This window comes from Phoenix dactylifera, chromosome 1 (assembly GCF_009389715.1).
Source record: "Phoenix dactylifera cultivar Barhee BC4 chromosome 1, palm_55x_up_171113_PBpolish2nd_filt_p, whole genome shotgun sequence".
NCBI lineage: Eukaryota > Viridiplantae > Streptophyta > Magnoliopsida > Arecales > Arecaceae > Phoenix > Phoenix dactylifera.
Window position 1 is genome coordinate 38,700,738 of NC_052392.1, and position 24,027 is coordinate 38,724,764.

The 24,027-nt window shown below is 46.2% G+C and overlaps 1 protein-coding gene and 1 long non-coding RNA gene across 6 annotated transcripts in view; one reads left to right on the forward strand and one right to left on the reverse strand.

Annotated features, from left to right (window-relative positions):
- LOC103719491 (non-lysosomal glucosylceramidase) overlaps nucleotides 1–24,027 on the forward strand; it is a 46,466-nt gene that overhangs the window by 2,771 nt on the left and 19,668 nt on the right. Inside the window, exons 1-3 of one of the 5 annotated variants that reach the window (XM_026809398.2) lie at nucleotides 2,339–2,524; nucleotides 15,370–15,428; nucleotides 21,904–22,008. In XM_026809398.2, coding sequence (XP_026665199.1) covers nucleotides 15,384–15,428; nucleotides 21,904–22,008 — 150 coding nt within the window. In that variant the 5' untranslated portion in view covers nucleotides 2,339–2,524; nucleotides 15,370–15,383. Of the gene's footprint in view, nucleotides 1–2,338; nucleotides 2,525–2,677; nucleotides 2,812–15,369; nucleotides 15,429–21,903; nucleotides 22,009–24,027 lie in introns of those variants that run through there. The other 4 variants (XM_008808757.4, XM_026809397.2, XM_008808756.3 and 1 more) reach the window with 4 other exon arrangements.
- On the reverse strand, nucleotides 3,056–15,361 carry LOC120113254. The gene is made up of 2 exons (XR_005515058.1): nucleotides 13,873–15,361; nucleotides 3,056–3,136 (listed from the first exon to the last, which is right to left on the reverse strand). It is a non-coding gene; the product is annotated as an uncharacterized LOC120113254 (long non-coding RNA).

Below are 24,027 nucleotides of genomic sequence, written 5' to 3' on the forward strand. Positions count from 1 at the left end.
AAAAAATAACTCGCTCGTAGCCATTTGAAACCATTTCTCGGAAGTCCTTTTCTTGGGAAGAACAATTGCACATTCCCTTTTGACAAGGTGCAGATTCCATTGCATGATGAAGAAATAAATTTAAGTTCAGCTACCGAAGACGTGGCTTGAAGCTTTAGATATTTTACGTGTTTGTTGGAGCTTTCAATGTCTTCCACATGTTTTGGAAGATGCATACAAACAAGGAGAAGATGATTGAAGGATAATAAAAGAATATTTTATTGCATAAATGTCTTTAAAAATTATATTTTATTCTTCGTACTAAAATTTTATTACATAAAGATTACTAGAAAATTATTTTGTCCCTGTAATAAAGTTTTATTACATAGTGAGAACAGTAGGAACCAACATGTAATAGCATGCTTAATTACATCTGTTTTGCACATTACATGCTTTATTTATATGTTATTTAATCTGTTTATGTACAAATAAAGTATTGTCGGCCTGATTTTATGTTCTTGATTGACACTATTCGCAAAGAATTGAAGGTTTTTGGTTTGATTGCGACCTCGGGTATGAAAAACTAGAAATTTTCTATAATATGTAATTTTGGATAAATATAATTGATTCAATAAAATTTTGATAGTGCCATAATTGCATACCTGAGGTATTGAAATATTGAGTCATTACCAAAGAAGCATCTTCCAATTCAATGCTTAGATGGATGAGATGGTAGAAGTGTGCACTAGATCAAATGGCACTTTTATGCCCAAAGGTGTGGTGTTTGCTTGAACCCGATGTGCATATCTTGCTAGGTTCAATGGCGGTGATATATCACTAATCAAGTATTGCTATTAGCATGTTATGGCACTCGCCTAAAATAACGAAATAATGATACAACTGATTGCCCGCCAAAGTTAAATATAAAGAAATTAATTTACTTTGGACAAGTTTAATTATTATTTTGTCTCATTATTTGATGATTATACAAGCATGTATTATAGTCTCATTATTTGTTAACGATGGGACCTAGCTTATAAGGGCCTTTTGGTTGCATATTATATGGAATCTTTTGTGGATGGAATATTTTTACGTAATTTGAACTTTTTTAATTATAAATCAGTTATTTGATGATTTACGTTGGACGTACTTGTAGTAAACCAAAAATATATCCAGTTTTTTCTCAAACAAAAGAAAATGCATAGATGTTATTGGAGAGAAAAAGTCTAAATCTGGCAATCTAACAGCTAAGCATACATATTAAAAATATGGTAATGTACATAGTATTATTTTTATATTATTAATTTAATCTATAATCATATTATTATAGATTAGTCTAATCTAATCTATAATAAAATTAAAGTTTTGTCCTTACTAAAATGTGATGCTAATTGCGTATGGTATATTTGATATTCTGAAGATTTGTATGGATGTATGTTTATCCCATGCCGGTTGTGTGGTGCCATAGATTTTGAATATAATTATACAAGAATAATAAATTCAAATAATACCTCGTGATTAACCTTTTTCATAGAGGCCTTTGATTATGACAATATTTTAGAGCTGACCGAGTAGATAGACATGTGAAAAAGGGATAGATGCACTGATCACTATTATAATAATAATTATTATAATAATAGCTATATAATAATAATAATTATAATAAAAATTATAATAGTTATTATTATGTGAAAAAGAGGGGGCCGACGACGGCCAGGCTAGACTGGTGGAGAGGAGGAGGAGGTGGGATGGGGATGGGGGGTGGCTAGATTGGTGGGGGGAAGGAGGATGGCTGGAAGAGGAAGTTGGGGTAGAGAGACCGGCATCAGACGAGAAAAAAAAATATATTATATTATATAACTACCGGAATAAAATCGGGATCGGGCTTGGGCTCGGGCTCGGGCTCAGGCTGGACGATGTAAATCGGTTCTTGAACTATTAATGGGCGAGCTTAAATTTTAGGCCTAATCTGATCCTTCGAGTTTAAAAATCAGACTCGGATCCACCCCAAATGATTTGGGCTTAGATGGGCCTGGCGGGCCGCTCAGATTTTGATCAAGTCTAGTTATCGAGCCGGAACGCCTCATCAAGTCTACTTACCGTTAAATAGATGTCAGCTTATCCTCTTATTATTGCTATTCGTCTTCGGCGCAAAGCACGTGCGTGGGCAAACTGTCAACCCACGTGCCGTGCCGTGTCCGGTCGGCCGGTCAAGATCCGGTATCGGAGCCTCGAGATCCTCTTCATCTCCCGTAGCCGTACAGTTACGAGCGCCATCCTTTTTTTTTTCGGGAAATTACTTTCCCGTCCCTCAAAAGACCCCGCTGGAACAAGAGGTCTTTACGAGCGCCATCCTTTGGGATAAGAAGTTGCTTGAACGAAGAACAAGAGGTTTGACCATTGCTCTAAGATGAGACCCACCGACGGTCCAACTACCACCGTTCGGATCTCTTTCTGTCCTCACCAAACTCACGGGCCCACAACCGCATCCCGCCACCCCCCACCCCTCTCTCTCTCTCGTTCTGCGGTCGGTTAATTTCCAAAGGTTAGAGTTGTTGATCCTTGCGGCTCTTGTTCTTGTTGTTTTGTTATTCGTCTATTCTATTGTAAGGTTTTGCGCGTTGAATTCGTGTTTGAGATATTGATGTTGGAATCAGTTGTGATTTTTGTTTGTTTTTTTTTTAAGATTTCTTTTGTTTAGCTAAGAAAGGAAAAATCTTGGTGGAGAATGGAACGCAGAGTCTCAAGGGAGCAGCTATAATCTTCTGTGCATTACAGCGAATCTAGTGGATGGGTCCAGTGGTTGAACTATAAAATCGAAGAGGAGTTTAGGTGTTGTTTGATGTTTCCTTTTCGATCTTTATTATCTATTTCCAGTTTTTTGGTGATTAATGAGGAGGCATCATTCAACTAAGGGATAGCTGGGGAATTAGAAAGGAAGAGACAAATAACAAAGATGTCAAGGAATAAAACAAAAGAACAAAAAATAGAAAAATGGAAATACTCCAGTAAGATTGAACCAAGTGTGTTTCAAAATGGTCTGATATAGTAATAGTCTAAATAACTGGTTAAGAAAAGATTATTTATTGATAACTTGAGGTCTGGGAATCTCAATCTGTCGCAACCTGTTGCGCCCCAACTATATAACGAAATGGACCTGTTGCTGGAAATTGGACCCGGGGGCAATCTTCGGTCGAGGAGAGGGAGCGGGAGGTGGTTACTCACGGTGGGGCGGTGGTTCGTCGACGGGCGGCGTCCTCCGTCTGGGGCGATCGGCGAGAAGGAGCGGCTGATTCCCGCGGCTGGGCGACGATCCGACAGTGGGCGGCGTCCTCCGTCTGGGTGCCTGCACACGAGCCGGTGGCCGGGTCTCCCGGCGCCGGCCCTCCGACGCTCAAGTCAGGGAGGGGGCAAATCGTGTAGAGTAGAGGTAAACGGTGCGTCTCCCCAGTATCGATTTTCCAACCCCCTTTTATAGACCGGGGGTCGGTTTACCTGCGATGTAACGGGGCGAAGCCGTAGTACGGCTCGGCATGTCGTTCAGGTCGGCGCTTGGTCAGGCGAATAATTGCACTGATGTCGGCGATGAGGGCGTTGTACAACCCGAACTAGCACGCTACCAGGCGAATTTATTGCATCAGTGTCGGAGGTATGGCCGAGATCAGAGACTTATCACAGTTGACTAGACTCTGCTGGGCTTATTTGCCGTGGAGAGCTGGGAGTCCGTAGATGACAGGAGTCACGTGCATTAATTGTTGAGTGAGCCGGAGATCCACATTTATTGTGGAGTAAGCCGGAGATCCGCATTTATTGTGGAGTAAGCCGGAGATCCGCATTCATTGTGGAGTAAGCCGGAGATCCATATTTATTGTGGAGTAAGCTGGAGATCCATATTTATTGTGGAGTGTGCCGGAGGATCACAGCGGTCATGCGCAATAAATGCCGGAGGGGCGTCATAGTACGGTCTCTGGCCGGACCTCGGAGACGTATAGCCGTAGTAGGTGGCTGACAAAAGTAGGCCTCGGGCATTGGGGTTTCTCTTAGGTCGGAGGTTCCGAGTTCGGGTGCCGACTTCGGCCTTCCAGGGTCGACGATTGTGCGGCTTCTTTGGGGCATTCGTGTCATTTGGGGGAAAAACCTTATTCCCCCAACACTACCCCCCGACTTCCGAGTTCGAGCGGCTTGTGGGCTCGGACGTAGGAAGTAAAGTCCATCGTTAAAGTTGGGGGGCGAACTTCGTCCGCACCCTCATGTTTCTTGGAATTTTCGTGGTAGGACCTGCGCCCTTGGGCGTTTCGAGGTTACTTTGTTCGGCGAATTAATGATGGGGTCCATATCCCTACGTCTTTTGAGGCGACTATAGCGGGGGCGGTGTCTCTTGGATTACCGAGGTTGGTTTGTGAGGCGGACCCAGGATGAGGGTCCTCGGGTTCGACGGGGTGGCGCCTCGGCCCCACAATCGAGAATTCCCGCTCATCAATGAGCGTGCCATTTTGGGTTTCAAAACGGACACGCGGCATGACCAGGGGTCGGACGCTTCCGATTTCGTGTTACCGGGTCATAATTTCGGAGGAGTGGAGGCCACACCGGGGCTCCACGTGTCCCAGATTTTATTAAACGAGGGGAGCGGGGGTGCCGTCCGCTCATTCTTCGAGGCGATGGGGTTCTGTGGACCCATAATGAGGTCCCGAGATCCGATGGGACAACACTTTGATTTCGTATTCGATTTATTGATCCGGAGTGGATGCAGTGCCTCGGCCTCAGAGGTCGCCACGTGGCGCAGCCCGATCGGGGGATGGGAACCGACCCCATCGATCTGGGCCGTCAGGGGGGTCCGACGTGCGAGCCCTTCCCACCATCCTGACATCCGAGGCGGGAATATATGAGCAAGACCCCGCCGAGCCTTCGACGAGGGTAGCCGAGGCGGACGGTGTCATGGAGGTGGCTCTGGCGGCCGAGACGGACGCTGTCCCGGAGGTGGTGCCCGAAGCTCCTGCTCCCGACCCCGAGCCTGTTCCGGAGGAAGGTCTTGAGGTCATCAATGTGCCGGACGACCCCCCGGATGTGGCTCCCGCCGCTTAGGACTTAGCGTATTTTTCTTTCTTTTTCATTGTATCCGAGGTCGGCCCTTGAGCGGCCGACTTCCAATTTTGTAATTGGCCTTCCGGCCCTTTGTTAATGAAAAAGTATTTTTGCCATTCCGTGTTCATCTTTCCCTCTGTTGTCGTGACCGAGGCCAGGGCCTTAGCGAACAGCCTCGATGGCCTAGCTTTGCATTTTAATTTCCGGGCTGCTTAACGAAGTTGCCCTTCTTCCCGGGCTACGTCTTAGCCTTCTCGGGTTCCAGTCATCCCGACGAAGAGGAGCTCCGAGTCTTGAGTTTTTTAGAAAATTTCCCTAAGTCCTATAGCTCGGATTTGGGAGACGTGGAGGTCATCGCGTTTAGCCTTTAGGGAAGTCCCAAGGTGTCGAGGTCGGGCCTTAGCCCTTTAACTAAGACCGGACTAGGTCTGTATGTGCCGCTAATCGGGGAGTTTAGTCGGGTCTCCGAACTTAACTCCAAACTCCTCAGAGGGAGCGCGGGCCAATAGGCAGGTTATTACCGAAGGTTTTCGTAGTTATTGTTCTCGGACTCTGCGAGGCTTCGGTGAGCAAGGCTGGGGTTTCCAGAGATTGCCTTGGTACCCGTGTTTGGCTGGCGCATTCGTGGCCGGGACCACTTTTTAGCCGGACATAGGAGTTTACGTCGAAGAGCCAAGTCGGGCACTAATCTATGAAATCCTCTGTACCAGTTTCGGAGACTTGACGACCGGTGCATGCATAATGTAATTAGGAGGTCGATCCTAAGCCGACCCGTTAGAGAGGCCCGACTTTGGGGCGAGATAAGGCTTCAACATTAAGATTCCGTTCAGCAATATGTAAATAAAATTTGACAAGGAGGGCGTCCAGTTGAATGTACCTCTTTCATTCTCAGAGTTATGCTTCGCATGGTGGAGTAGGCTGCTTCCCTTCCTCGTCGACCTGCGGAGTCATTTTTGACTTTAAGGGGGCTCGGGCTTCTCACGGACCCGATAGCACCCGCCGAGGTTGAGAGGGCTTGGGGAGGCTTTATTGATTTGTAGCTCTTTGCGAGGTCGAGGGAGTTTGAGACCCTGTGGTCGGACCTCGGGGCACCTCAACTTTGGCCGAGGGGTCTTGTGTCAGGTCGGCGGGTCCGCGGACGCTTTGCTGACCTGTGGTACCTCCCGAAGTCGAGGGAGTCTGATTCTCTACGGTCGACCCTCGGGGCATCCCGACCTCAGTCGAGGGATCATACGTCAGGTCGGCGGGTCTGGGCACGCTCTACCGACCTGCGATGCTTTCCGAGGTCGAGGGAGTCTGGTTCTCTACGGTCGATCCTCGGGGTATCCCGACCTTAGTCGAGGGGGCGCTACGGGGGACCGCGAAGGTACTACCCCGTTGTTGGTGATGAGCGCCACGGGGGCCGCGAAGGTACTACCCCGTCTTCCCGAAGTGTCGAGGGGTCTGGGCACGCACTGTCGACACTCGGGGCGTCTCGACCTTAGTCGAGGGATCGCTCGCTTCGGGGATCGGGGATCGTCGACCGCTCCTGGGGGTCCACTTCGTGGCGCCCCAGGTGGAGCCACCCTTTCCACCCCTCACGGCGCCTTCCCGAGGTCAAGGGAGTCTGGTTCTCTACGGTCGACCCTCGGGGCATCCCGACCTTGGTCGAGGAATCGTTCGTCAGGTCGAGGGGTCTGGGTACGCACTGTCGACCTGCGACGCTTCCCGAGGTCGAGGGAGTCTGGTTCTCTACGGTCGACCTTCGGGGCATCCCGACCTTAGTCGAGGAGGCGCTACGGGGGGCCGCGAAGGTACTACCCCGTTGTTGGTGATGAGCGCCACGGGGGGCCGCGAAGGTACTTCCCCGTCTTCCCGAAGTGTCGAGGGGTCTGGGTACGCGCTGTCGACACTCGGGGCATCTCGACCTTAGTCGAGGGATCGCTCGCTTCGGGGATCGGGGATCGTCGACCGCTCCTGGGGGTCCACTTCGTGGCGCCCCAGGTGGAGCCACCCTTTCCACCCCTCACGGCGCCTTCCCGAGGTCAAGGGAGTCTGGCTCTCTACGGTCGACCCTCGGGGCATCCCGACCTTAGTTGAGGAGGCGCTACGGGGGGCCGCGAAGGTACTACCCCGTCTTCCCGAAGTGTCGAGGGGTCTGGGCACGCACTGTCGACACTCGGGGCATCTCGGCCTTAGTCGAGGAATCCTGCTCCATTCCACGTTTCGTCGTCTTGCGATCCTTCCGAGGTCGAGGGAGTTTGGGACTCTACGGTCGAGCCTCGAGGCATCCCGATTTTGGCCGGGGAATCTGAGGATCACAGACGACCCAATATTAAAAGAGGATTACAGTTATCAAGGTGAGAGAAATTTTTGCAGAAAAAGGAGCTGAGTCCATTGTCCTGATTGTTTTGAACCCCTTAGGGTTTCATTGGTAATACATCCGTAGATTTTCGGAGTTCCAGCTTCGTGGGATCAGAGTCCCCTCCAGGGACTTCAATTTGTACGCCCCTGGTCGTTGTACCCGGGCGATTTGATACGGCCCTTCCCAATTTGGGGCGAGCTTTCCTTGCTCGGTCGGTTGAGAAGCCTCGACTCTCCTGAGGACGAGGTCCCCTACTTTGAAGAGCTTGGGCTTGACTCTGGAGTTGTAGTATTGGGCCGTTCGCTGTTGGTATCTCGCCATGCGAACCCGGGCGACCTCTCTCGTTTCTTCGACAAGGTCCAAGTTGCTCCTTAGCTGGGAAGAATTGGTGTCGGGGTCGTAATGCTCCATTCTGGGAGAAGGCAGGCCGATCTCCAGCGGGATGACGGCCTCAGTGCCGTATGCTAGGTTGAAGGGGGTCTCTCCCGTGGGTAGTCGGAACGTGGTCCGGTACGCCCAAAGGACATTGTACAAGTCCTCGACCCACTGTCCTTTGGACCGATCAAGCCTAGCTTTAAGTCCCTGCAAAATAGTTCGGTTAGTTACCTCGGTTTCCCCGTTTGTCTGGGGATGGGCAACCGAGGTGAAGCGATGATGGGGTAGTCCGAATCGGCAGATTATAGACTTCCATACGAAATCCCGCATCCTTTGCTCGGTGATCCGGGCGACAGGTTCGGCCTCGACCCATTTGGTGAAATAGTCGATGGAGACGACCAGGAACTTTCTCTGTCCGGTGGCGAGGGGAAAGGGCCCCAGGATGTCGATCCCCCATTGGGCAAACGGCCAGGGGGCGATGATGGAGGTCAGCAGAGCTGAAGGTCGGTGCTGGATATTGGCGTTTCGCTGGCACCGATCGCACTTGCGGACGAAATCTGTTGCGTCTTTTTGGAGTGTGGGCCAGTAATATCCCTGCCGCAGGATCTTATGGGCCAAGGCCCGGCCCCCCAGGTGATTTCCGCAGATCCCTTCATGGACCTCTCGGAGAGCATAGTCCGCCTCGGAGGGGCGGAGGCATCTGAGAAGGGGGGAAGTAAATGATCGTCGATAGAGCCTGTTCTCGTATAGGACATATCGGGGGGCCTGGCGCTTGATTCGGCGAGCCTCCATCTCGTCATGAGGTAGGGTTCCGTCCTGAAGGTAGCAGACGAGCCCGTCGATCCAGCTTGGCTCGGAGCCGATGCACATGGTAGGCTCGGGTTCCTCCGTGCTGGGGGTCTGAAGATACTCGAGCGCGGTTCCCTTAGGAAGCTCGCTCATGCGGGAGCTTGCCAGCTTGGATAGCTGGTCTGCCCTGAGGTTTTCCGTTCTGGGAATGTACTGAATGTTGAAAGAATTCAGGGCAGATATGAGTTCCCGCACCTTTTGGAGATACTTTTGCATGGATGGCTCTTTAGCTTCAAAATCTCCTTGGACCTGGTTTACCACCAGCTGGGAGTCGCTGAATGCCGTCAAGTCTCCCACGTTTAGTTCTTTCGCCAGTTTGAGCCCGGCGATCAGGGCCTCATACTCGGCCTCATTGTTCGAGGCCGGGAACTCGAGGCGCAGGGCTTGCTCAGCCACCACTCCGTCTGGACTAGTGAGGATAAGTCCGGCCTCGTTACCCCCCGAGGTCGAAGACCCGTCCGAGTGCAGGACCCATGGCTGCCTCGGGGCCTCCTCCGCGGGTCCAGATGGCAGGTCGGGGTCGTCCGGAAGGGTGCACTCCACGATGAAGTCGGCGAGTATCTGAGCTTTGATAGCCGGCCTGGGCCGATATTCGAGGTCGAATTCCCCGAGCTCGACCGCCCATTTGGCGATCCTCCCCGCACGATCCGACCTCTGCAATATTTGCTTCATGGGCTGGTCAGTCAATATAACTATCGTGTGGGCTTGGAAGTAAGGCCTGAGTCTCCGAGCCGAGATAATGAGAGCGAAGATGGTCTTCTCAAGTTTAGAATATCGGGTCTCGGCATCCCTGAGAACCCGGCTGGTGTAATAGACCGGCTTTTGGAGCTTGTCCTCTTCCCGGACGAGAACTGAGCTCACTGCGGCTGGGGAGACGGCCAGATATAAGTAAAGGACCTCGCCTTTCCGGGGCTTGGTGAGCAGCGGGGGAGAAGCCAGAAGGCTCCGAAGATCTTCAAAGGCCTGCTGGCATTCTTCTGTCCACCGGAAGTCTTTCGGCCGTTTGAGGCTCTTGAAGAAGGGGAGGCAACGCTCGGCTGACCGAGAGACGAACCTTCCCAGGGCGGCTACCCGCCCCGCGAGCCGCTGCACCTCCTTAACTGTCTTTGGAGGCGACATCTCTTTGAGTGCCCGGATTTTCTCCGGGTTGGCCTCAATTCCGCGCTGGGTCACTATGAAACCCAGGAACTTGCCCGAGGTGACCCCGAACGCGCACTTCGCCGGATTGAGTTTCATTTGATATTTTCTGAGCTTGGCGAACGTCTCGTCGAGATCGGCTATGTGGTGTTCCGCCGCTCGGCTCTTCACCAACATGTCGTCCACGTAGACTTCCATGTTCCGGCCGATCTGGTCTTTAAAAATCTGGCTGACCAGCCTCTGATAGGTGGCCCCAGCATTTTTCAGGCCAAAGGGCATCACCTTATAGCAGTAGGTGCCCTTGTCGGTGATGAAGGCCGTCTTCTCCTCGTCTTCTGGCGCCATTCGGATTTGATTGTATCCTGAAAAGGCGTCCATAAAAGTTAGCAGTTGGTGTCCCGAGGTGGAGTCGACGAGCTGGTCGATGCTCGGGAGGGGGAAACTGTCTTTTGGGCAGGCCTTGTTCAGGTCGGTGTAGTCCACACACATACGCCATTTTCCGTTGGCCTTCTTTACGAGGACTATGTTGGCGAGCCAGTCCGGGTAGGAGATCTCCCGGATGAAGCCGGCTCCGAGGAGTTTGTCCACCTCCTCGGCCGCAGCTCGTTGTCGCTCGGGGGCGGAGCCTCTTTTCTTCTGCTTTATAGGCCTGCTGGTTGGTTTCACCTGAAGTCGGTGGACCATGACCTCAGGGTCAATTCCTGGCACGTCCGCGGGCGACCAGGCGAAGACGTCGGCATTATCCCGAGGAAGCTGACGAGGCGATCCCTCTCATGGGCGCCGAGGCCGGAGCCGACCTGCACGGTTAGCTTGGGAAAATTTTCTCGTAGTGGGATTTGAATAAGGAGCTCACCGGGCTCTACTTGCTTCTTCCAGGGGGTGTCCCTTGCATCGAGGGTTTCTATGGGGAGTGAGGGGCGCGTCGGGCGGTCTGGCGCCTCAGCTGGTTGTTTCACTGTGTGGGCCGCCATGTAGCATTGCTTGGCGACCAGTTGGTCTCCGCGGACCTCGCCTACTCCTTGGCCGGTGGGGAACCGCATGAGTAAATGGCGGGTTGAAACCACGGCTCGAAGGGTGTTTAACCCTGGGCGCCCAAGGATGGCGTTGTAGACCGAGGGCAGACGGACCACCAAGAAGTCCATCCTCACAGTGCTCTCCCGGGGGGCGAGGCCAACTGTGACAAGGAAGCTAGCCTCACCTTCAACCGAGACCGCATCTCCGGTAAACCCGACTAGCGGGGCATTGATTCTCCGGAGATGTCTTCCTGTCAACCCCATTTTTTGGTAGGCATGGTAGTACAAAATGTTGGCTGAACTTCCATTGTCAACTAGGACACGCTTTACATCAAACCTATTTACAATCATGGAGATGATCACAGCGTCATCGTGAGGGGTCTCGACCCCTTCTAAGTCCTCGTCCGAGAACGAGATGACTTCATCAGTACGTGGGCGCTTCGGGGGTGTTCCCTGGGCGGCCGTTCCTGCCGAGGCCCGCCCGATCATGTTGATGGTGCCGGCGATGGGCCTGTTGTCGCCTGGATTTTCGGTTGGTGCGACATTCTCCGCCGGCCTTCTTTCCTCAGGTCGATTCCTCACGAACCGGTTGAGTACTCCCCGTCGGATGAGCGCTTCTATCTCGTCCCGGAGTTGGAAGCAGTCCTCCGTGTCGTGCCCACGGTCTCGGTGGAAGCGGCAATACTTCCTGGTATTTCGGGGAAATCCCGTGTCTCGCATAGGAGGCGGGGGTCGGAAGAAGTCCCGACCCTCAATTTCCATCAGGATCTCGGCCCGGGGAGCATTGACGGGTGTATAGTTCTCGTACCTCGCCTGGTACGTCCGGGGCCGTGGTTGAGACCTCGGACGAGGAGGTGTCCTTTGCTGAGGTCGCCCCTGCTGACGGGGCGGACTCCTCAGTCTGGGGAGATTTTTCTCTCTGCGGGGAGACCGGCTCCTTTGTCGGCCGCGCTCCTCGCGGCGCTTCTTCTGCTTCTTAGAGGCGGGCTCGATTGCTCCCCGCCTGGAGGCGACTGCCTCCTCGGCCTTGGCATACTTCCGGGCTCGGGCCAGCATTTCGGTGAAGTCGGCCGGGAAGCTCTTCTCGATGGAGAAGAGGAATCGGTAGGAGCGAACCCCAGTTTTCAGAGCCGACATGGCTATCGACTGGTCTAGCTCGCGGACCTCCCATGTGGCGGCGGTAAAGCGGTCCAGGTACTCTTTGAGGGACTCCCCCTCCTTCTGCTTGATGTCCAGGAGGGAGTCTGATGTCCGTCGCTGGCGCCGGCTGGCAGCAAAGTTGGTGGCGAACTGCCTGCCGAGCTGCTCAAAGGAGGACACCGTGTTCGGCTTCAGTCCAGAAAACCAAAGCCGAGCGGTCCCTCGGAGGGTCGCTGGAAAGGCTTTGCAGAGTATGGCCTCCGAGGACCCTTGTAGGGCCATGAGGGCCCGATAACTCTCCAAGTGGTCGAGGGGGTCGGTGATTCCGCTGTAGGGCTCCACCTGAGGCATTTTGAATCTCACGGGAACCGGCTCGTCCTCGATCTGGCGGGAGAAGGGGGACTTGGCAGTGAACTCAAAGTCCCCTTCCTGTCTTGCCTTCTTGCCGTGGAGTGCCGCAATCTGGCGCTCCAGATGCTCAACTTTTCGGTCGAGCTCCCCCACCCGTGGGATTGTCGTTGTGGTTTGCGCCGGCCCTTGGCGGTCCGGGGCTGACTCCGCCTCGGAAAGTTGGGGTCTCCGATCGAAACCTTCTCTCGGTAACTCCCTACGGGGAGTAGCCCGTTCTCCGTTGTTGGCTCTGGAGGAGCCATGCAGATTTTGACTGGGGAGAACCGGGCCGTTGGGGAGACACTCCGGCGGGGCCTGGGCCTGCGGGGGAAGCGCCGATGAAGCTTCCACGCGCCGTAGGCCCTGCACGGCGGCGGCCAGGACCTGGACTTGCTGTACCAGGGCATTGAACTGTTCCAGCTGGACCTGAGGACCTGGGTCAGCTGGAGTTGGGAAATTCTGGACGGAGTGTCCAGGACTTTGCGGGGGACGCCGGGAGACGTTAGAGGCTCCCTTACTTCTCAACTTCATGACTGCTACTCGGGCCCTTCCTCTAGCGCCAACTGTTGCTGGAAATTGGACCCGGGGGCAATCTTCGGTCGAGGAGAGGGAGCGGGAGGTGGTTACTCACGGTGGGGCGGTGGTTCGTCGACGGGCGGCGTCCTCCGTCTGGGGCGATCGGCGAGAAGGAGCGGCTGATTCCCGCGGCTGGGCGACGATCCGACAGTGGGCGGCGTCCTCCGTCTGGGTGCCTGCACACGAGCCGGTGGCCGGGTCTCCCGGCGCCGGCCCTCCGACGCTCAAGTCAGGGAGGGGGCAAATCGTGTAGAGTAGAGGTAAACGGTGCGTCTCCCCAGTATCGATTTTCCAACCCCCTTTTATAGACCGGGGGTCGGTTTACCTGCGATGTAACGGGGCGAAGCCGTAGTACGGCTCGGCATGTCGTTCAGGTCGGCGCTTGGTCAGGCGAATAATTGCACTGATGTCGGCGATGAGGGCGTTGTACAACCCGAACTAGCACGCTACCAGGCGAATTTATTGCATCAGTGTCGGAGGTATGGCCGAGATCAGAGACTTATCACAGTTGACTAGACTCTGCTGGGCTTATTTGCCGTGGAGAGCTGGGAGTCCGTAGATGACAGGAGTCACGTGCATTAATTGTTGAGTGAGCCGGAGATCCACATTTATTGTGGAGTAAGCCGGAGATCCGCATTTATTGTGGAGTAAGCCGGAGATCCGCATTCATTGTGGAGTAAGCCGGAGATCCATATTTATTGTGGAGTAAGCTGGAGATCCATATTTATTGTGGAGTGTGCCGGAGGATCACAGCGGTCATGCGCAATAAATGCCGGAGGGGCGTCATAGTACGGTCTCTGGCCGGACCTCGGAGACGTATAGCCGTAGTAGGTGGCTGACAAAAGTAGGCCTCGGGCATTGGGGTTTCTCTTAGGTCGGAGGTTCCGAGTTCGGGTGCCGACTTCGGCCTTCCAGGGTCGACGATTGTGCGGCTTCTTTGGGGCATTCGTGTCATTTGGGGGAAAAACCTTATTCCCCCAACAGGACCTATATATAAGGTCCACTTATTAAACCTCATAAATAACCTGAGCCATTTGTTTCCATGATGCTTTTCCTTATTTTTTCCTCTTGTTGCATCACCATCTAGCTCCTCTAGTTGATGATTTTTCCATTATCGCCTATTGAAGTGGCACCTTCTGCAAGTTTAGATGGATTTGATGCTCAGCTATGTTTAGGGCTCATGATCATTCTCCCTCCTCTTGGTTTAGCAGAAATGCTCTGCCACATTTGATATCTGATACCCCATTGGAGCTTTGATTTAATTTGATTGCTGGACATTTCCATTCAACCATCTCTCAGCTCTCGCCAGGATATTATGCATTATATTCATGTCATGAACTAATTTCTCACCCCCCTCAATCTACTATGTGTTTTTGCATCCTTCAAATACCTTTTAGGTATCGTTTTTGCTCACTTCTATCTTTAACATTTTCCGTTTTACACTTTTTTGCCAACGGTTGACAAGGAGGGTGAACCTACCAATTTATACTTCAGTACTGACTTAGACATCTTAAATAGACTCTTTATCCTTTTGTAAGGTCAAGAAGGATGAAATCATCACTTAAGTACAAGCATTGTGTGACATTTGGCATGACCATTGAGTTAGTCTTTTTTCCTTGTTTTCTTTAGATGCAGTGTGTTGCTTCTTCAGTATGAAATGCAATTTCCATGAGCGATGAGTACAATGTAAAAGATTATCACCTTGTTTGACATTATTATCTAGCTGTGGTCCAAGCTCTCTACCTCTGATTTTAGTGATTAGCATATCACTCTGCCTTATGATATCCAAATTTTTGATATCAACCTGGCAAACTCCCAGTTTATGTCCCTTGTGAATTTGAAAAGAACACTGGATGGGTGGAGGAGCCGCAGACTACTAGTTTCTAGCATATATGTTTATATACATATTATAACTATTGTTCTTGCTGTGGCAATATTGTTTGCGGTGGATAAGTTCTACTGTATGTGCACATATTTGGCTATTTCTCCTCACTAGTTCATTATTGCATTTGATTCAACTCTTGCTCGAGTTTTGGAATATTGTGGATATATATTAAGGTGCCATAGGCTGCCACGGTAATTGCTCCATTGTGATATGGATGTCATGGATTCAAAATGAAGAAATGGCATCGTCGTATATAGAGGGTAAGGCTGTGTACATCTGATCCTTTTCAGACTCCGCAGTGGTGGAAACCTCATGCACTAGGATGCCCTTAGGCTGCTAAAACAAAATATGTTATCTAGTACTACAGAAAAGGGATTTATTTGTGTCCTCAGTGAGATATTTTTATTCCCAGTATCTTTTTTGGCACATTACCTTAGATCATTAGTATCATGTTTTAGACTTATGCAAGACAAAAACTTCGATGAGGGGTAGATATTTTTTTCTTGCATGTTTGGTAAGTAAGATTTGACTGTTGAATGTTAATTGACATTCTGAACATTTGTTGATCTAAGTTTTTATGTTTTCTCTTGTTGTTTCAGATAATTTGGTCAGGATGACTGAGACTGGATTTGACAATACAACATTAAATGCTCCTATGGTATGACAGTTTAAGTGCAGTTCATATCTTGCTTAAACTTACTACTGAGAACTACATGTTTATTTGTTTTGTTCATTTTGCATGGTCTTTTGGAACATATTGCAAAATCTAGTTTGCCGGTATGGGCCAATAGAAGGAACATCCTAATACATTTTGTTGTAATTTTGTCAACAGAAGGAACTAAGTGTAGCTTCAATGCATAGATTTCCTTCCTTGTATAAAAGATGGACCATAATATTGTATTGTTATTAACAAATATAGATGCAAATAAGTTGTACTATTTGTTTATTTTGTACATAAGTGCTATAGTTGGTTCTCTTCTTTAGTGATGATAAGAGTGCTTGGCAAATAAGCGGAAGCATGCTCATTTTACTTGTCAAGAAGAAGGTAAAAAACTTAGATGATGTCAGCATGTGTATTTAAGATCAAAGGAGGCCCACTTTAGGGTCTGGATTCATATTTAGGGCCAGAAAGAGAAGGAAATTATGTGAAACTACGGGGAAGGATTTGAAAAAGGTTTTTGTTTGCATATTAGGTGTCCTTAATAGAATGGATGGTGAAGAATTCATAAAGCCAAGCCTACATATATGCACCCAAAAAATGATATATTAAAAAACTGAGAAATATAAAAGGATTCTTGACAAAAAATAATTATATTTCAAAAAATAAAAATAAATATCATGTCATTCACAGTACCAAGTAGGCAATATTTCTTCTCTTTATATAATACAAAAGGCTTGGAGCAAGGTACGCCAACCATCCTAAACCGCTTGGTTCGGGGCATATCGACCCGAACTGGTTGGTTATCGGATTGGTTTGTGGGTTTGGCATGGCAAGATATTCAAATAGGGCCGAACCAATCTGAAACTAGTAGAACCATCTAGTTCTGCTCGGTTCGAAATGGTTCAATCCGGTTTGGAGCCCTTGCACTCTTTCTGTCCCTTTTCATTCTTCTTTCTTTCTTTCCTTCCTTTTTCTTCTCCCTTCCTTTCATGCTTTCCTTTTTCTTTTTCTTTCCTTTCCTCCTTCCTTTCCTTTTCTTCTTCTTTCCTTTCTTTTTTCTTTCCTTTTTCTTCTCCTTTTCTTTCCTCCTTTCCTTTTTCTTCTTCTTTCCTTTCTTTCTTCATTTTTCCTTTTCTTCTTCTTTCGTTCCTTCTCTTCTTTCCTTTTTTCTTCTTTCCTTCCTTCTTTTTCCTTTTTATTTTTCCTTTTCTTTCCTTTTTTCTTCTTTCCTTCCTTCTTTTTCCTTTTACTTCTTTCCTTCATTTTTCTTTCCTTTTTTCTTCTTTCCTTCCTTCCTTTCTTTATTTTTCTTCTTCTTTCCTTTCTTTTTTCTTTCTTATTATTTTTTCTTTCTTTCCTTTTCTCCTTCTTTCCATCCTTTTTTCTTTCCCCTTCTTTTTTTCTTTATTTTTCTTCTTCTTTTCCTCCTCCTTTTTTCCTTTCTTCTTCTTTCTGTCCTTCCTTTCTTTCCTTTTCTTCTTCTTTCTGTCCTTCCTTTCTTTCCTTTTCTCCTTCTTTCCATCCTTTTTTCTTTCCTCTTCTTTTTTTCTTTATTTTTCTTCTTCTTTTCCTCCTCCTTTTTTTCCTTTTTTCTTCTTTCCTTCCTTTCTGTCTTTCCTTTTCTTCTTCTTTCTGTCCTTCCTTTTTTTCCTTTTCTTCTTATTTCCTTTCTTTTTTTCTTTCGTTTTCGTTCTTCTTTCCTTCCTTTCTTTTTTTTCCTTTTCTTCTTCTTCCTTTCTTTTTTCCTTTTCTTTTCTTTCTTCTTTCCTTCCTATTTTCTTTCCTTTTCTTCTTCTTTCCTTCCTTTTTCTTTCCTTTCCTTTCTTCTTTCTTTTTCTTTCTTCTTTCCTTTCTTTTTCTTACCTTCTCTTCTTCTCTACTTCCTTTCTTTCTTTTCATTGTTCTTTCCTTCTTTTTTCCTTTCCTTGTCTTCTTTTTTTCTTTCCTTTCTTTTCTTTCTTTCCTTTCTTTCTTCTTTCCTTTCCTTTTCTTCTTATTCCTTTCCTTTTCTTCTTATTCCCTTCCTTTTTCTTCTTCTTCTCCTTTCCTTTTTCATCCATCATGAGAACCATACATCTCAAATTTTTGTGCAATATTAATTGATTAATTACTCTCATTTTCCATACCCAAACATGATGCATAACATCGAGATGGGCACCTAAATAGCCCCACCTAGGGAAACACCTAGGTGGCCAAAGTGGCTATCTATTAAAACATTGAATGCTTGTGACAAGTTTTATTGGTCATAAATATGTTATAAGTATGCCAATATATTATATCAAATGTTTACTCAAGAAGCTCTTATAGATAAAAATTTGTGTTTACAAATTTTTTTTATGGCTTAACTACCAACAAAAAAATGTAAACTTCACATAATTTTAGGAGATATTGGTGCACAACATTTGCAAATTTCATTATGAAACAAGAGATTTGAGATTTATCAACAATTTGAATCACTTTGGATCAGGGGTTAAAGTATCGATACTCATACTCATACTAGCAAGGGTCACAAACTCACAATCTTAGTATCTGACCCAATACCTGCACTATATTGGTATAGTGTCAATACGCTCAAGTATGGGGTTGGTCGGGCATAGTGACCTCTCGTACTAAGTATAGATTTGGTACCAGTATGGTATGGTATGCTTGGTATAGTATAGTATGCCCAATACGGGGTGGTGTGCGCCGATACTGCGAACCTTGCATACCGTTACTTTTTCGGTGGTACCATACTAACAGTTGTCATGCATATCAGTATCAGCACGAGAAAACTAAGATACATGCCATGCACATTATGGTACCCAAGGGTATATTGGTATAGTACGGTATGGTATAGTCAATATGCATTGGTGTATATTTGTAATTAAATCCTTGGTCTGGAAGGATCTACTTTAGAAAGAGATAAGATTGGTTAGAGACAAACATTGGGGAGGTAGATAAGAGATTATTTTCTAATACTTATGGGAGTATGCCATTAGAATATTTTTATTTACTTAAATCGATGTTAGTTTTGATAGAAAAATGTAGATACCCAAGGGCTCAACTCACTCTTTTCTTATATGGTATAATTAAGTCCATTTTTCCCATAAATTTGGGATTTTCATTAATATGTTATTTGTTATTCAACTACTTGAATGCATGGACCTTTTTTATTTATTTAAATCTTATTTAAACATGATGTATGACTATTGGAAAGTTGCAAATGGATAGTAATTTGCGAAAAGATGCCAATAGCCTAATATATACAGATGGAATGGAGCATGAGCCCTTAGACACATATGAACACAATAGATGACTGAATCAATCGATCTACATGAAAAATATATCACTACTTAATCCAATATACAGTGATTTTTCCAAACCTCCCATTTCTGATCATGCCTTTGCAATTATCATCAAGTGAAGACCAATAGTTAGGTCACCGGATAGTAAAATTCACGATAGTACAAATACTAATGGAAGAAGCCAACATGATGCTTTGTGGAGTAGAAATAGTTAAAGGATAACATAGTATAAAGATAAAAGTGACTGATGGCATCGCAACAACTTTCGGCAAGTTTCATATATTTGTGATTGCTCGTCACTTGATTCTCTATGATCTTAATTGCGATCACATGTGCTGCCTTCCAATTGCTCTACCATCCTTCCTTTGTGAATACCCTTTCTTTTGTTGTTCTTATCATGCATGCGTACAATGCCATAGCTCTCCCCCCACTCGGTGTCACCTCGCCATTTAACTTTTACTAGATGGCTTTTGGCATTGCAATATATTAGACTCCGTATATTGCTTAATCTTCTTTTTATCTCCTTTAGATTTCATGTCTCATTATTAATGACCATCTTTCTCAGCATCCACGATGTTACATAATTACATGATGTATGCTTTCATGTCTCATTATTAATGACCATTCTGACCTTCATTGTTGGTGTTGTTCTGTCCACTTTTGACTGTCTTTCTCAGCATCTGTGATTGGGACTTGCCTTTGAGTCATAACTGCATTTTGTTTCTACTTCATGGATTGCACTTATGATTCATCATCTCATGTATCATCCCTCTTATATCTTGGAACTAAACTGATATGCTCAAAAATTTTAGTTTCTTCTTTGACTAGCACTCTAGTCCTTTCAGCCTCATATTTGTCTCCTGGACTACATTTCTTTTTTGCTTAGAAGTAGAAAGGAGAGCTTTCTGCGGTTATGTTAGGGGTAATAATAACATGATCAAGGTTCGTCGTCTCAGTACCGGACCCCGTACCAGTGCCACACTAGCACAGTGTCAGAACAATACGATGCAAAATTTTTTGGTTACCGAGCATCGGTATTCCACCCGTATCGAATACCGTTACTGAACTGGTATGGTACGGTACCGTATGCCCTGTGCTATCCAGTTCAGGCCGGTACGGCGTACCTTGAACATGATAGTGCCTCTAGGTGCAAGCTTGCTTTTTGGACATCTTTAGCTAGGTTTCCAATTAGGAAGTAAAATTAAATGATAAAATACCACTAAAAGTGAGGGGATGAAGACCACTAAAACCAAATAAGCACAACAACACATAATAAGCTTCAAGCTACATTTAAGGCTTGAATGTCTAGGTGAGTCTCCTTGAAAACAAGCTTGCCAATTGTAGACTTGGAATGTAAATTTTGGTCTTAATGAAGCAATTTGTCCTTATTTCCTCAAATTGAAAGTGAAAGCAGTGTGGTGGAATGATAGTTGTCATGTTCTGTAAGTTTGGCTAGAAGTCTGAAACTGAATTGAAATGGAGGTTCATTTATAATTTTAGCTGAAATTAACTTATGATGTCAAATTTAAAGAGGTTCGTTTATAATTTTAGCTAAAATTAACTTATAATGTCAAATTTAAAAGATATACATATGTATACTATGAATATATATTGGCAATCTTGTTAGAATTTGAATTTTACAAGTTTTGAGAGAACTAGAAACATATAGTGTCCAAAAGAAACATAGAGAAGTAATTTTTTGAAAAGTTGACTCTCCTAAACCATAAATCACTTATATATTTAGATCACCATGTGCTAGATTGTCATTAAATAATAAATGATATACTGCACACCAAGGTTTGCTGTGCCGGTACAGGGCACCGTACCGGTTGTTTAGCGGCATAAGTTGGTACGAGCCCGCGCCATGCCATGCTGGGCCTGTACCGACACAGGCGACCGTGGGAGAGAGGAAAAGAGAGAGCGAGCGAAGGAGAGAGGGAGAGGTAGAGGGAGGGGGGCCGGTGCTGGTGCAGGTGGCGGAGGCCGCAGCCGAACTCCTATTTCGTTCCAAACAAGGGTCCGACCACTAAAAATTTTTAAAAATTTTAAGTAAAATCGGACGATTGTTTAGTGAAGTCGGCAAACGATATGTCTACCTTACTTAAAATCGCAAAATTTTTTAGCGGCCGAAGCCCTATTTTGAACAAATCAGGGATCCGGCCGCAGCCTCCGTCATTTACACCTCCATTGGCCTCCGCCACCCTCCGCCGGCCTCCCTCCCTCTTCCTCTCCCTCCCTTCCTCCCCCACTCGCTCTCTGTTTTCTTCTCTTTCCCTCTCCTTCTCCTCCTCTGACGACGACGTCTCAGTTTCTTTGTCGGAACCATCCCGGTCCCCCACTGGTATAGCTCAGGACGCCCCAAACCGGGCGGTTCGGGACGGTTTCTCCGACCTTGCTGCACACTAATAGGATGCGAAACATGATATCTAATTCATTCTGTTGACTATTTTTATTTTTCGTCTTAAACACCAAGACCGGCCACTTTATGTGCGAGCAGCCTAGCAATTTCATACAATGAGGGTACTTGGTACGCTCATTAAAGATTACAAAACACTCTTGTCATCATTACACAGCACTCTTGCCATCCGAATTCTGAAAACTAAAGGAAGCGTTCATACTTCGTATTCATCTGAAGCCACTCTTGATTGGATGATGAGATAATTGAGTTACACTTTTTGGATTTATCTTATCAACATTCAATTGTATGAGAAAAACATCTGATAATCTGCACTTAGGATAATATGTGCCCCGAGCTTCATATACCACCGATCCCCTAAAAGGTTGCCATCTTCCATTGGCATACTTCTTAAAATATTTATATAAATTATATAAAATGCTTTTATTGAAGGAATACAGAATTCCCTTAAATGCTTGTTTTTTGATTGTTTATTTTGTGTTCTGAATTAGCTAGTAGTTGAGGCTTCGAATGCATCTTTTTGGCATGAAAATTGAGAAATACTACTGATCCTCCAAATGACTTAAATTCTAAGGTGAGAATAAACCTTAATGACACCTTAAAAAGAATATGCATGATAAATAGAGAAGTTGTTGTAACACTGATCACAAAGAGATAGAAAATGCTCCAATAATTTTAATTTCTTCAAGTTACATTTTTTCAGTAAAATGTTAGTCATCTTCAGAATTTTATCTTACATTGCTTTAATTAGCTATTGCTCTTCTTGATTAAGGTGGATCCCGGACAACCTGCCCCTTTGACTTGGCAAAAGAAAATAAATGATGATGGGAAGGCAAAATCAGAATTTTCTCTAAACATCCTAGACAAGCTCATTTTGGTAAGTATTTAACATTAGATGATGTTTTTAATTAGAGCAATACATAGTACTACATTTTAATGAGATTGGTTATTAGATGAGCAAATTGTAATTGCCTATTATTATCGATTTGGTTTTTTCCTTTCAGTAATTTAAATGAAATGCTTGTAGGTTTTGAGCTTCTTTTGATTTAGTTAAATTGTCTCAAATTGCAACCACCATACCTAGAGTATTGTATCATTTGATTATTGTCCAAATTACACTCTTAAGTCTTAATCTATTTTCTTTTAGATCTTAATGCACTTCCCTCTTATACATGTCTATACTCATGATTATTGAAAAAAGAACTTGTATTGTAGACACCTTCATCGAGCCTGGTTTTTCTTCATGAGTAAATTGTAATCACCCCACTGGGCAAGGCGGGGTCGAGGGATTTAAGTATACCCGCTGGGTGGGTTAGGTTAGGGGTGACCTAACCCACCCCACAAGGCAGGTATGGGTCAGGGATGGGTATGTAGTTCCCCATCATAGGGAGGGTGTGGGTAATGGCATGCCTGCCTCATACCCACCCTATTGCCATCTCTGTTGCTAGGGTAGAAATTTTAGCTCCACTCATTTTATCCATGTGTCCTTCATCTCCCACACCCAAAGCCTTAGCCATAAACCTTATCCATCCAAAACCAAAGCTTAGCGACATGAACAATTCTTTTCCCATCTCCGATATTCTGAAACCTTGGATATTCACTATTAACCATCCAAAAACAAGCCTTTGCTTCTGTTATAGTGTCCATGACATGAAGGCCCATCCTAAAGCCAGTACTCTCAAAAATAAGTACTTCCCACAGTCTCCAAATTTAAGATCTTAGCCAACAACCCTAACCGCTTAACTTTTTCAAATGCATTACCTGACCAGTTTCGTTCTCTAATAGCCAAACCAAAGGTCTTGGGTGCTAGATGACATCACTAGCATCTATGGTTGTTGCATTCCATTTCTCTTTAATCTTTACTCTCTCTTCATCTCATTTTTTGTTTACTTTCCTATTATACTTTTCAACTGTCTCTTTAAGCTATCTTAAAGACTGTTTTTGTTGAGTTTTTCTGGGTACCTAACACCTTTGTGCTGCACAATGGACTCCTAATTCATCCTCTAGTATGCATGCTGGGACCTTTTCCCTCTATTTCCCTTAATTGTTTCTAATTCTCTCTTTGATTAGGTGTCTTGGCATCCTTAATTGTCTAGTGGCAGTTCTATCGCATCCTATATCCTCTTATAACCTCCCTCTCTAGAGTCTGAAGAGCTTTCATCACTTTTGTCTTCAGAGTAAACTCCAAGAACTGCACACTTTGTAGTGTGGATAGCTCAGGTTCATGCCCAGTCTAAACAGCTGAATTAGTTATGAGCTTACATGTTAGGTGCAAACCCAACCCGTACACTTAATGACTTGGGCCAAGTCTGTTTTCAGTCCATTGTTGAGCTTGGTTCATGCATGTTTTCTGCTGAAATCATTATCCGAAAAATATTTTTTAATCAGGTCTTATATGTCTTGATTGGTCCTAAAGAAGTTGCCTCTACATATGTTGGGCATGGGTCATGTCATAAGTATAGTTCAAATTCGGGTCCCAACCCATTTTTATCTCTATGCACAACATACTTCAAGATTGAGGTTACATGGCAGTAAACATATTGCAAACAATAATGCAATTAGCAAGTAGAATCTACAGCATATCTTTAGCAAAACCAATATGTATTTTAACATCTGTAACTTGTTATTAAGTTAGATGCTGTGTGTTCATTTATGATTGTCTCTCTAGCTATATGCAATCTTTTAGTCATGCAGCAATTGCAATTAATTATCAAAAGACATCACTTCTACAGTCACTTTTGAAGAAGGCATTCTATTAGTTGGTCCAATTAATTGGAGGGGTGCTTCCTCTTGTCATCTATTACCCATAACTTGATGTAGTGAAGGAATCTAAGTTTCTATCTATGCACATATATTTTGAATGATTTATTTGAAAATGCTCATAAATGGAATTCTC